The 13,939-nt window shown below is 42.2% G+C and overlaps 1 protein-coding gene across 1 annotated transcript in view; it reads right to left on the bottom strand.

Annotated features, from left to right (window-relative positions):
* The window catches only part of VGLL4 (vestigial like family member 4), a 105,600-nt gene extending 92,913 nt beyond the window's left edge, over nucleotides 1-12,687 (bottom strand). The window contains exons 1-2 of the mRNA XM_063164408.1: nucleotides 12,656-12,687; nucleotides 3,779-3,855 (exon numbers count right to left, since the gene is read on the bottom strand). Of these exons, the coding sequence (XP_063020478.1) occupies nucleotides 3,779-3,842 (64 nt within the window). The 5' untranslated portion in view covers nucleotides 3,843-3,855; nucleotides 12,656-12,687. The remainder of the gene's footprint in view (nucleotides 1-3,778; nucleotides 3,856-12,655) is intronic.
* Between the last annotated feature and the right edge of the window lie 1,252 nt (nucleotides 12,688-13,939).

The following is a 13,939-nucleotide window of genomic DNA, read 5'->3' as shown; positions in this document are numbered from 1 at the left end:
TTTAAACCTAACTTCCAACTAACTTTTTACCCAGAACAACTTTAAGGATAGCAGCTAAATTCAAGATTTAAAACCAACTTCCAACTAACTTCTTTTGTTCCCAGAATGAGCTCAAAGATAACTGCTAAATTCAAGATTAAAACTAACTTCCAACTAAGTTCTTTTTACCCAGAACAAGCTCAAGCATAACACCTAAAATCAAAATTTAAAACTAACTTCTTTTTACCCAGAATGAGCTCAAGGATAACAGCTAAATTCAAGATTAAACCTAACTTGCAACTTAACTTCTTTTTACCCAGAACATGTTTAGGGATAACAGCTAAATTCAAGATTAAAACTAACATCCAAACTAACTTCATTTTACCCAGAACAAACTCAAGGGTAACTGCTAAATTCAGAATTTAAAACTAACTTGCAACAACTTTTTACCCAGAATGAGCTTGAAGATAACTGCTAAATTCAGGATTAAAACTAACTTCCAACTAACTTCTTTTTACCCAGAATAAGTTCAAGGATAACAGCTAAATTAAAGATCAAAACTAGCTTCCAAACGAACTTCTTTCAACCCAGAACAAATTTAAGGATAAGAGCTAAATTGAAAATTTAAAACTAACTTTTTCTTACCCAGAACAAGCTCAAGGAAAACTGCTAAATTCAAGATTTAAATCTAACTTATTTTTACACAGAACAAGCTCAAACATAACTGCTAAATTCAAGACTTAAAACTAGCTTCCAATCTAACCTCTTTTTACCCAGAACAAGCTCAAGGATAACAGCTAAACTCAAGATTTAAAACCAACTTCTTTTTACTCAGAAAAAGCTTAAGGACAACAGCTAAATTCAAGGTTAAAGCTAGCTTCCAATCTACTTCATTTTACCCAGAACAAGTTTAGGGACGACAGCTAAATTCAAAATTTCAAACTCATTTTTTTCTTACCCAGAACAAGCTCAAGGAAAACTGCTAAACTCAGGATTAAAACTGACTTTTTTCACCCAGAAGGAGCTGCCAGAGGAAGGCACAGGCCCAGGACATCCCTCCCATTTCCCTTTTCCTTTGGGCTGCAGGGAGCAGGGCAGGCTGCACACAGCACAACCCAGGAGCTGCAGAGTGGCATAAATCTGATTAATCTAAGTGGAAAGACCAAAGGAATGTAAATTAGAAGCAGATCCACATCAGCCCCCTCACAGACTTCCTCTGGATTCCCCAAATCCAGCATCCCTACCCTGTGGAGCTCAACATCAAGCTACAGTCTTAGGCAAAAAGAACGCGTTGAAGCTCAAGAAAATTGAGAGAATAAATTGCAAAATATACTTTTTTAAAATGTAGCCAAAAGGAATTCCCCCTCCCCCAGGTACAAAATCATTGAAATTATTTCCTCAAGGAGTTTCAATGCTGTTCGTTTTACCAGAAATGGTCAAGAATTGAGGCAAATGAACCAAAGCATCCCTCCTCAGTGGCACCACTGGAACCTGGAGCTTCTCCAGAGAGAAGATGCAAGAACAGCAAAACCAACCTTCCTGACAAAGCAGATCTGCAGCAGCAAAACAATTATTTTATCCAATATTCAAGGCTAATCACTTTCAAAAATATATACAGAACAAAGGAAGAAAAGCTGCATTCATCTTTAAAGGTGATTTTAGGCACAGAAGTGACTTGCAAAAGCAGTTTGAAATCCAAAAATGCCATTTTCTCGTCAGAAGCCCAAAATGCCATTTTTCTCGTCAGAAACCCAAAATGCCATTTTTTCTCATCAGAAACCCAAAATGCCATTTTTCTCGTCAGAAACCCAAAATGCCATTTTTCTCGTCAGAAACCCAAAATGCCATTTTTCTCGTCAGAAACCCAAAATGCCATTTTTTCTCGTCAGAAACCCAAAATGCCATTTTCCTCATCAGAAACCCAAAATGCCATTTTTCTCCTGAGGCTGATACCCAAAGTGCACACACCACTCAGAAAGCACCCAGGACATTTCTTACTGAGCATGCAGGGAACAATCTGATCTGTGGAACTGGCACTGCAGCTTGGCAGACTTGAAATTGTTACTCTAACAAGAGTTAACCCATCTGGAACTCTTACCATGAATGGCAAAGGCAAAAATATTACCAAATAATACCAAAAATATTATCAAAATATTACCCAAATAATACCAAAAACTATTACCAAAATATTACACAAATAATACCAAAAAACTATTACCAAAATAATACCAAAAATATTTCCAAAATATTACCCAAACATTACCAAATAATTCACCCAAATAATACAAAAAATATTACTAAAATAATACCAAAACTATTACCAAAACATTACCCAAATAATACCAAAACCATTTACAAAATAGGACCCAAATAATACCACAAATATTTCCAAAATATTGCCCAAATAATACCACAAATAATACCAAAAATATTACAAAAATATTACCCAATTAATACAAAAAATATTACTAACATATTAATAAAATAATACCAAAATTATTTCCAAAATATTGCCCAAATAATACCAAAACTATTTCCAAAATATGATCCAAATAATACCAAAAATATGACTAAAAATTTACCCAAATAATACCAAAACTACTACAAAAATATTACCGAAATAATACCAAAACTATTACCATAACTATTACCAAAATAATACCAAAACTATTACAAAAATATTACCCAAATAATACCAAAACTATTACAAAAATATTACCCAAATAATACCAAAACTATTACAAAAATATTTCCAAAATAATGCCAAAATATTACCAAAATATTATGCAAATAATAGCAAAACTATTACCAAAATATTACCCAAATAATATCACAACTAATACCAAAACATTACCCAAATAATACCAAAAAATAATACCAAAATATGACCCAAATAATACCAAAACTATTACCAAAATATTACCCAAATAATACCAAAAATTTCTAAAATATTACCCAGATATTACCAAAACTATTACCAAAATATTGCCCAAATAATATAAAAAACAATTACCAAAATATTACCCAAATGATACCAAAACTATTTCCAAAATATTACCCAATTAATACCAAAATATTACCAAATAATACCAAAGCTATTTCCAAAATATTCCCAAATAATACCAAAATATCATCAAATAATACCAAAAATATTTCCAAAATATGACCCAAATAATACCAAAATATAACCAAATAATACCAAAGCTATTTCCAAAGTATTTCCAAATAATACCAAAATATTACCAAATAATACAAAAAATATTACCAAAATATTACTCAAATAATGACCAAGGTGAGCCTCTGACTATTAAACTGCTCCAATTCCATTTTGCTGGCAGAGGAAGGCAAACGAAGAGCTCATTAACAATGAGAAAAGTCAACCTGAGAGTTTTTATCAACTGAAATCTTCACAGCCCCTGGTGCCCACCCAGTTTTGAGTTTTTAAATGAGATCCAACCAAAATTATCTGAGCTTTCAACCTGGCCTGAGTTTGACACCACAACTTCTTGGCTGCCAACCATGCAAATGCAACTGGGAAAAGGGAGGCACCTTGAATTAAACACATTTTTACATAAATTCGTATTTTTGTATCTGTTTGCACACATTAATTTTTTTAATCCAGTCATTCTCTCCTGCCCAGTGGCCATTTTAAATGCAAGGGGTTGGGGAAAACAAGCTCTGAAGGGTTTTTTTGCACATCTCTGTGGCTCTGAAAAGAGATTGCTGCACATTTTGGGCTCAGGGAAATTGCAGCTGGGCAAACACAAAGCTGCTGGCTCCAGCAGGGCAGGGAACTCACGTTTCTCATCATCAGCATGGACCAGGGATGCTGCTCGGGACAGCACATCCAAGGGAGTCTCCATCCCTCTCTGGATCCTGCAAAATTCACAGCCAAGGTTCAGAGAGCACCCAGAGCACACACACACACACACCCCAGATTACAGCAATGCACAGCAGCAAAAAAAAACCCCAAAATCCAAATTTGTGCTGCTCTTTTCTCGTTACACCAGCACAGGGCAGGTGCAAAGTGTCACTGCTGAAACAGCAAAATCAATGCTGGCATTGCCTTTCCCACCCAACACAGCAGAACAGCAAATTTCCATCATTTTATTATTCTAGTTATTAAAATTAATTTATCATTTATTATTTGTCATCTTATTTATATAAACATTATCTAAGCACTTCACAATATTTATATAAACATTTACATATCTAAATAGATAACCCAGGGTGTGTGAGAAACCACAGAACTGGATTTTTTTTTTTCAGTCAATCACACCACAGTAGCTGCTTTTCCCTGGATTTTGCCCCTTATAAATTCTAATTAAAAAAATGAATTCCCACCACATTAAAAGCACTTATTCCAGCACTACACCAATAAAACTCCCACAAATCCAAGGACTGCATTGCAGCTCCTCAAAGTTTCACATGAATGGCTTCAAAATTAAAAAAAAAAAGATGTTTCAGTATGAAATTCCAAAAATATGGAAGGAAAAGGAAGAGAATAACGCGTTGTCAAGATGTTTTTTACAAGGCCAACAATTTATATGTGTTTCAAATAAAAAGGCACAGGCAGAACTGTTTCAAAATGGAGAAAGAGAAAAAAAACCCAGAACAACTAAATTTTGTTGAGGTTTTTCCACAAAAACTTCTCTCATAAGAGCTGTTTACTGTAACTCACTTTACGGTATGATCTTAAAAAAAAATTTTAAAAAATAAGGTAGTGGCAACTGCAGAAATGTCAAACACATGTCCAGCATGTACACTGCCTTAACAACAAGCACATGTTTGGGAAGCAATTTCCTTGGCTTTGCACTAAAACAATAAACCTCACCATCCTCTCTCCCTCTTCCTAAATACTCAGACTTTATTCAAAGATTTTAAAGCACAAGAGAAAGGATTGTGAAGCATTTACAGGTTGAAAATGTATTTTTAAGGTTCAAGTTTGTATTTTTAAGTTTAAATAATGAAATCCAGTAGGATTTCCATAGAGCAAAGTAAGAAGAAGAGATAAATTTGAAATAACCAGGTGTATTGAGGATTAAAAAACTGTTTCTCCCTCCCTGCCCGAATCAGCTTTTGCTCAAGAATATAAGTTCAGTTAAAATAAAGTCAATTAACTCTAATTTGAAGAGAATACCTGCAGGGAAGAGGTTTTAGAACACAGGATCTTAGATTATTTAACTATTTTGTCTTCATTAAACATTTCTTCCTTCACCTGGCCTCATCTCCTCCAAAGCAAAGATTTGGAGAGGGAATTCCCTGAATCCCTTCAGCACCATCCACCTGCATCCCTCACACCCTGATGCTTCATTTCTTTCAGATTTTCCGTTTTCTTGGGCGTCACTGACCCTCTCACAAAAACTCCTCTAATTCAGTTAAAATCCAGTTGGAAAAATGATTTTGATTTTTCTGATCAGGGGATGCAGCTACAGCAGACTGAGATAACTCAGGGTCCAGTGCTAAATTCATCTTACACTTCAAAAAGACAATAATACAGATATTTTTGGTCAAGTCTTTGGGATAAAAATAATCAACCTTTGATAAAGACCAATGTAAAGGATAGTAAGAGGTTTTATTAAAAACAAATTGACTACGTTAAGTTAAAAATTCTTAACTACATTAAGAAAATTGATGTAGTTACGACTACATTAAGAAACTGAACTACATCAATTTTCTTAATGTAGTTAAGAATTTTTTTTTGTACAATTTTTAATGTAGTTTCAATTTTTTTTTTTTTCTTTCAGCTTTCCAGTAATTTTTAAATAATGGGAATAGCAGATGCCCAAAGCCTTGCCAGCCTGTGCTCCCAGTAAGAACGAACTGGTGACAGAAACCCACACTGGGAGAAGGAAACAGGAACCAAGCCTTGGTGCAGTTCAGGAAATTGGACACTTAACAAACAATAATAAATGTGAATAAAAGTGGCCTCAACAGAGCTTTGCAGCTTTGTGTAGTATTAAATTCTATTATTAAATTCTATTATTAAATTCTATTATTAAATTCTTCACATCATGGGAGAGCTGCTGAGGCATCAGGGCCTTGCGTTCATTCAAAAACTGCAATTCCCAGGCTGGAATCCCAGATATTCTGGCACTTTTTGGAACAGGGAACGAAAATCACCTGCAAGGAGCGACACACTGCCAGATTGTTCTCCAAGTAGGGTTAAATATCTCTTTATCTCTAAATTAGGCTGACAAATCAGTGATTATAGCTCAGGAAAGAAATGCAGGTTGCTCAGGAGAGGGAGGGAGGGAGGGATCCTCTCTTGAGTCCAAGTTTAAATCCCTGATTTGGGCAGGACAAGGTCTGGAAATGCAGCCTGGATTGGACAGAAGGAAAAGGGGGGAAAGGAAAAGGGGGAAAAAAAGGAAAAGGGAAAAAAAAAAGGAAAAGGGGGAAAAAAAGGAAAAGGGGGAAAAAAAGGGAAAAGGGGGAAAAAAATAAAAGGGGGGAAAAAAGGGAAAAGGGAAAAAAAAAAGGAAAAGGGGAAAGGGGGGAAAGGGGAAAGGGGGTAAAAAGGAAAAGGGGGAAAAAAAGGAAAGGGGGGAAAAAAGGAAAAGGGGAAAAAAAGGAAAAGTGGGGGGAAAAGGAAAAGGGGGAAAAAAAAGGAAAAGGGGAAAAGGGGAAAAAGGGGAAAGGGGAAAAAAGGGAAAGGGGAAAAAAAGGGAAAGGGGAAAAAAGGGAAAGGGGAAAAAAAAGGAAAAGGGGAAAAAGGGGAAAGGGGAAAAAAGGGAAAGGGGAAAAAAGGGAAAGGGGGGAAAAGGGAAAGGGGGGAAAAGGGAAAGGGGAAAAAAAAGGAAAAGGGGAAAAGGGGAAAAAAAGGGAAAGGGGGGGAAAAAAGGAAAAGGGGGGAAAAAAGGAAAAGGGGGGGAAAAAAGGAAAAGGGGGAAAAGGAAAGGGGAAATTAAAAACCACAAACGCAGAAAACCACACAAAAAAAACACCGCCAAACAAAAACAAACAAACAAAAAAAAAGAATTTTAAAAAAATCCCAAACCCAACCAGTTAATAAGGAGATTCCTGAGCAAACCCAGCTGATTCTCAGTGTGACACAAACCTGTCTGTGCAGGAATTTTTGTGTGTCCCCAGCAAAGCAGAGCTCTCGGTAAGGGAAAGGCAGGAGCAGCGAAACTCAGGACAAATCTGGATTTCCCCCGGCCGCAGCGGAGTTAAACACCCTGGAAACAGTTTCCCAGCAAATCTCACAAATCTCTTTGTAACCAATCTCACTGGTTACAAAGTCTTGACTGCTGGATCCAGCAGGCAGCGGCCAAAAGCACTTCCACAAGCGTTTTTATCTAGTGTTACTTCAAATATTAGTTTAATATCTTCCAAAGTGCTCTTATTTATCAGTCACTGCTCCCACTCAGCGCTGCCCTGCTCTGTCCTCTCCCTACACAGCGGCAAAGAAACATTCTGCAAAGAGTAAAGACATAAAATGGGAAATCAGAGATGCCTGAAACGCTGACCTAAACCCTGACCCACCTGTCATTTTTTAATGTAATCATTAAAAAACAATAATCCATCAGTGTGAAGAAACGGCAATTCATTTTTCCTGTTCTCCACTTCATTTTCCCTCTCCTCCACTTTATTTTCCCTTCTCCTGACATTTTTACCAGACTCAGAAACACAAAGTGTACTCTCAGCTTTACAAATAGTTGCTAATATTTTGAGGGTTTTTTTGGTTTTGATTTTTGGTGGGTTTTTTTGTTTGTTTGTTTTGGGGGTTTTTGGGTGTTTTGTTGTTGTTGTTGTTGTTGTTTGTTTGATTTTTTTTTTTTTTTGTGGGTTTTGGGTTTTTTTGGTTTTTTTTTTTTTTGGTTTTTTGGAAGGCTCTAGGGAAGCGAAAGCTTTAGGAAACGAACTTCAGAAAGTGTTTTCAGGGATTTCTGCAGCACCTTCCAAGCATCAGCAAGGGACAAACCCTGAGGTCGCTGGTTTGAAATTCAGGTCACAGGAGCTCCACTCACTCAGCCCAAACACAGACACAATTAATTAATTAATTAATTAAACCAAAGTTCACGTTCACAGGGGGAAATGTCAGGGAAAAGTGAGATTACAAATATTAGTTTAATATTACAATATAATAGAATGGAATAGAATGGAATAGAATATAGTGAATATAGTGAATATAATATAATAGAATAGAATATAGTGAATATAGTGAATATAATAGAATATAGTGAATATAGTGAATATAGTGAATATAGTGAATATAGTGAATATAGTGAATATAGTGAATATAGTGAATATAGTGAATATAGTGAATATAGTGAATATAGTGAATATAGTGAATATAGTGAATATAGTGAATATAGTGAATATAGTGAATATAGTGAATATAGTGAATATAGTGAATATAATTGAATATAATAGAATATAATAGAATATAGTGAATATAGTGAATATAATTGAATATAATAGAATATAGTGAATATAGTGAATATCATGCAGTGAATATCATGCAGTGAATATCATGCAGTGAATATCATGCAGTGAATATCATGCAGTGAATACAATAAATATCATATTAAATACAATAAATATCATATCGTATAATAGTATAACAAAGAGAAGAACTTCACATTTTATTTTTAAAAAGGGAGTGCCAAAGGGAAAGCAAGGAAACAGAAGCAAAGGTGATGTTTGGGCAGTGATCTCATACAGAGTTACGATGGGTCAGGGACAGACCTGGCGCCAAAAGTGGGTGATGAGAAGAGACAGGAGTGCAGGAACCACAAAAAGAGAAGAATTTGGGTACAATTTAGGTATGGAATCCCAAAGAGAAGTCAATGGCAACAGCAAAAATATTACCCACATAATACCAAAACTATTAGAGAGCCAAGGGACAAATGGCACTGCCTGGGTGCCAGTGGGACAGACAGAACACCTGAGGGACACCAAAAGCAGCCTCAAAGCTGCTGAGACACAGCTGCACCTGCCAGCAGAGAGAAAGGGACAGAAAAACCCAGAAACTGAATTCCCATCTGCATACATCACACGGATAACACTGAAGGGAGAAGAGCAGGATTAATAAACAAAGGCCACTAATTACGGCAATTCATGAGTGAAAAGACACTTGAGCGAAGTGCAGATAAACATAAGAGCAGGGAAAACAAGGTTAATTGAAAAGAGTGGTCAAAAGCAGCTCCCACCTGGGGAGAGACAGCCCCAAATCTGCCCAAATTCACCCCCAGAAATGCCAAAAAGAAGCAGACTCTGCTGATTTCAATGGGAGAGAGAGAAATTGAAGAGGAAACTCAAACAAAATTGATCAGCACAGTCAGTAAATCCACACAGGGATGGAGGAAAAAGCAGAAGTTTGATGCAAAATAGGCAAATATTGTTTATTTTTATGACAGGAGAGAGTAAGGCATATTTGCCCCATGAATGAGAACAATGACAGGCACATTGTAATCAATATTTTTTTCAAATAAGCACAATAGACATAAATTTCTTCAGATAAAATGTATAAGTGCTCACTTTAGATCATGATTACCAAGCAGCACTGATCATTCCCTATTTACAACTCCAAATCTTGAGAGTAATTTCAGCCTATTTGGCTAAATACCAATTTAATTTTATTTTTTTTAATGTATTTATCCCCTGTTTTGGGGTTTCTTTAACCCATGCTTGTTATGCATGTGGAAAATGTGTTTGAACAGGGAAATCTTCAGCCAGAAACAAGGATTTAACTCATTACATAGAAAATTATAAGCTTAAAGCAGAGCTTTGGTATTTTACCTCACGCTTTTTGTTGTCTTGTTACATAAATCCACCTTAACAAGACAACATTTTAAGAAGCAAACTATCAGTAATTTTTGAAAACTAAGAAATTGAAGGTGGGAAAGTCCAAGCTGACCTTGGCCTGTACCTACAAGACCACTCAGAGCATCCTACAGGTTATCCAATCTGCTGCAAAGATATTATGAAATATTTAAGCACAGTAAAAAAAACTGAACCAAAGCTCCCTTTTCCAACAGAAAACTTCCAGGTGTGTCTGGAAACAAACCAATTAACCCCTGAGATATGGAGGTGCTCAGAAGGTTATCAAAGCTGCTCATGTGTAAATAAGAAACTGATGGTTTGTGGTGTGGATGCTCTTAATTAACCTGTCTGTACAGATCTTTTCTATCCTATTTTAGTTACCGGGTTAATTTTATAGCAGGTTGATTGCAGATCTCAGCAGCACTCCTGGGTGTTCAGCTCCTGCTCTAGGGTGGGTCTAAAAGCTGACTCCACCCCACAGAGGGGTTCCTGAGCAGGGAAGGAAGAGCATCCTGCCCCAAAATACCCATCCCTGCCCCAAAGCATCCATCCATCCATCCATCCATCCCTGCCCCAAAGCATCCATCCATCCATCCATCCCTGCCCCAAAACATCCATCCATCCATCCATCCATCCCCCAAAACATCCATCCATCCATCCAACCATCCATCCCCTGCCCCAAAACATCCATCCATCCATCCATCCATCCATCCATCCATCCATCCATCCATCCATCCATCCCCCAAAACATCCATCCATCCATCCAACCATCCATCCCCTGCCCCAAAACATCCATCCATCCATCCATCCATCCCCTGCCCCAAAACATCCATCCATCCATCCATCCATCCATCCATCCATCCAACCATCCATCCATCCCTGCCCCAAAACATCCATCCATCCATCCATCCATCCATCCATCCATCCATCCATCCATCCATCCATCCATCCATCCATCCATCCATCCCCTGCCCCAAAGCATCCATCCATCCATCCATCCATCCATCCATCCATCCATCCCTGCCCCAAAACGTCCATCCATCCAACCATCCATCCCCTGCCCCAAAGCATCCATCCATCCATCCATCCATCCCTGCCCCAAAACATCCATCCATCCCTGCCCCAAAGCATCCATCCATCCATCCCTGCCCCAAAGCATCCATCCATCCATCCATCCATCCATCCCTGCCCCAAAACATCCATCCATCCATCCCTGCCCCCAAAGCATCCATCCATCCATCCATCCATCCATCCATCCATCCATCCATCCATCCATCCCTGCCCCAAAGCATCCATCCATCCATCCATCCATCCCTGCCCCCAAAGCATCCATCCCCTGCCCCAAAGCATCCATCCAACCATCCATCCATCCCTGGCCCAAAGCATCCATCCATCCATCCATCCATCCATCCATCCATCCATCCATCCATCCATCCATCCATCCATCCATCCATCCATCCCCTGCCCCCAAAATGCAAACGCACAAACAAAATGCAAATTTAGTTTAGTGCAGGGAAACCGCACTAAACTAAATCTGGCAGGCCCAAATTCCACCAACAACTGGGAAAATGCAAATGTACAACAGGCAGCCCCAAATTCTACCAAGAGTTAAGAGGTCAGATCTGTATCTCACTTGTGAATCAAAGTTCTTGTACCTGAACCCCGAAAGCCTCACAGCCTGACCCCCAAAAACCAGATTATAACTGTGTCTCGATAAGAAGAGATGTAGAGAATTCAAGCAAAACACATTCCACATCAGAAGTCTCGCAAGTTCACAGATAGGAAAATACAAATTAAGGGCCTTCAAATCTTTAAAAAGTTTATTATTAAGGCAGGAGGGGGATATTGCTGCCCAATTTTAGAGAGTTTTGGATCTGAGTGTTCTCAGCAGCACTGCCTGCAAAGAGTTTCACTCAGGTTTCCCAAACTGCAGTTTGCTTCTCTGGGAGGAACACTCTTTAAACAAAGAGGAAAACTAACCAGATAAATCACCCTGCAGGAGAAATCCTGGAACTCTTGATCAGCCAGGTCCTCTTAGGTGTAATTAAAAAAAAATTCTTGTTCCTGATAATCCTGAAGCACCAACACAGAGAAAGGAAGCGAGCTGGCTTTATGAGCGTTAAATTCCCATTCATGCACTCTCAGCAAAGGGATGCACTGGCACCAGCATGGACAGCTTAACTCATTAATTAATTACAGCTGATCCCATCTGGGGAACAGCACGGCGCTGAAGGCTACAGAAACACCCCAGCCCACGGAACGGAGCAGCTGCAGCGCCAGGAGCCGGCACAGCGCTCGGGAAGGATTCACCTCCCTGCCCGAGCGGCACCGGGGATCCACCGGGCAGGAGGAACGGAGGGGCGGGAGCCAAGCGGGGAGATCCGAGCAGCGACAGCGGGGCCGGGATAGCCCCGGGGAACGATCCTGCCGGGCCGGCTGCTCCGGGAGCGGCTGCCTGAGGGATCGGCACCGGCACCGGGGAGAGAGAGAGCGGCACCGGCCCCGGGCCACGGGCACTGAGCGGGACCGGCCCCGGGCACAGCGAGACCCATTCCGGACACGGGGAGCGGGTCCTTCTCGGGCCACGGGCACAGAGCGGCTCCCACTCCGGACACGGGGACCGGCTCCCTTTCCAGACATGGGCAGCGGGTCCCTCCCCGCCCGGATCCCGACACCGCCGGGAGCTTCCCCGGCCGCCGGCAGCGCCCGCCCCGGCGCGGCTCCGGCGGGGAGAGCCCCGCAGCGCGGAGAGGACGGGCCGGGACAGCCCCGTCCCAGCTCTATCCCAGCCCCGTCCCAGCTCTATCCCAGCCCCGTCCCAGCCCCGTCCCGCCCGCCAGCGCCGCTCCCTCCGCCCCCGCGGCCACCTGTGCGCGCTGTCCCCGCGCTGTCCCCGCGCACTCACCGCGCTCCGGGCGGTGCCGGTGCCGGCAGCGCGGCCGCGGCGCCCCGCGGGCCGGGCCGGGCCGGGCCGGGCCGGGCGGAGGCAGCGGCGGCGGTGCGGGCCCGGGGCAGACTCGGCTGGGCTCGGCTCGGCTCGGCCGGCGGCGCTGGCCCCGCTGGCTGCGCGGGCCCGCCGAGGAATCCCAGGAATGAGGGAATTCTGCGGCGAGCAGGTGGGGAGCGCCGCCCGCCCCCATTGGCCGCCCGCCCGTGACGTCAGCGCAATTAGGGTAATGAGGCGCTGACGTCACATCCTCGCAGGTAGGGAGAGCGCGGGCCCCGCCCCCGGGGAGGAGGGACGCGGGGCCGGAGGGTCGGGGGTTCGAGACCCAGCAGCGACACCGGGGACAGGAGAACGCGGGAGGGGAAAACGCCGCTTCTCTGCACCCCTGCTCCCCGCGCAGGAAAGCTACAGGGAAACAACAAAACCCGTCTCTCAAGAGGAAAGCACTTTTACAAAGCAGAAACGCGTTCCGAATGAAAGCACGCTGTCACAGCCTGTGACAGAGCGGCTCGGTGCCCCCAGCACACCGAAACACGCACGAGTGAGGAGCGTCAGAGCTGCCGTGAATGGATGGGCTCACACCCAAGCTGACGGGAACTGCTGGGAGCAGCTCCGGCACTTTCCTGTTTACTGCTCGCCCTGCAGCGGGGATTCACCGAGCCCTCCTCCCGCCGTGACTCAGCCTGGGAGGAGCCGCCGGGTTCGGGGAGGGCAGAGCCGAGCCCTGGTCACCAGAGCACAGCCGAGCCCTCCTGGTCACCAGAGCACAGCCGAGCTCTCCTGGTCACCAGAGCACAGCCGAGCTCTCCTGGTCAGCTAAGTGCTCCTGTCCCTTCCTCCCGCAGGGCAGGAGCTCCCGGCCCCGCTGCACACAGCCGGAATATTCCCATTTCCATCCCGGCATTGCTGCACAAATCCGAAATATTCCCATTTCCATCCTGGCATTGCTGCACAAATCCGAAATATTCCCATTTCCATCCCAGCCCCGCTGCACAAATCCGGAATATTCCCATTTCCATCCCGGCATTGCTGCACAAAGCCAGAATATTCCTATTCCCATTTCCATCCCAGCCCCACTGCACAAAGCCAGGATATTCCCATTTCCATCCAGGCCCTACTGCACAAATCCGGAATATTCCCATTTCCATCCTGGCATTGCTGCACAAAGCCGGAATATTCCTATTCCCATTTCCATCCAGGCCCTACTGCACAGAGCCGGAATATTCCCATTTCCATTGCTGC

This window comes from Melospiza melodia, chromosome 10 (assembly GCF_035770615.1).
Source record: "Melospiza melodia melodia isolate bMelMel2 chromosome 10, bMelMel2.pri, whole genome shotgun sequence".
NCBI lineage: Eukaryota > Metazoa > Chordata > Aves > Passeriformes > Passerellidae > Melospiza > Melospiza melodia.
Note: the sequence above shows the minus strand (reverse complement) of the source record. Positions and strands in the feature narration are given on the sequence as shown.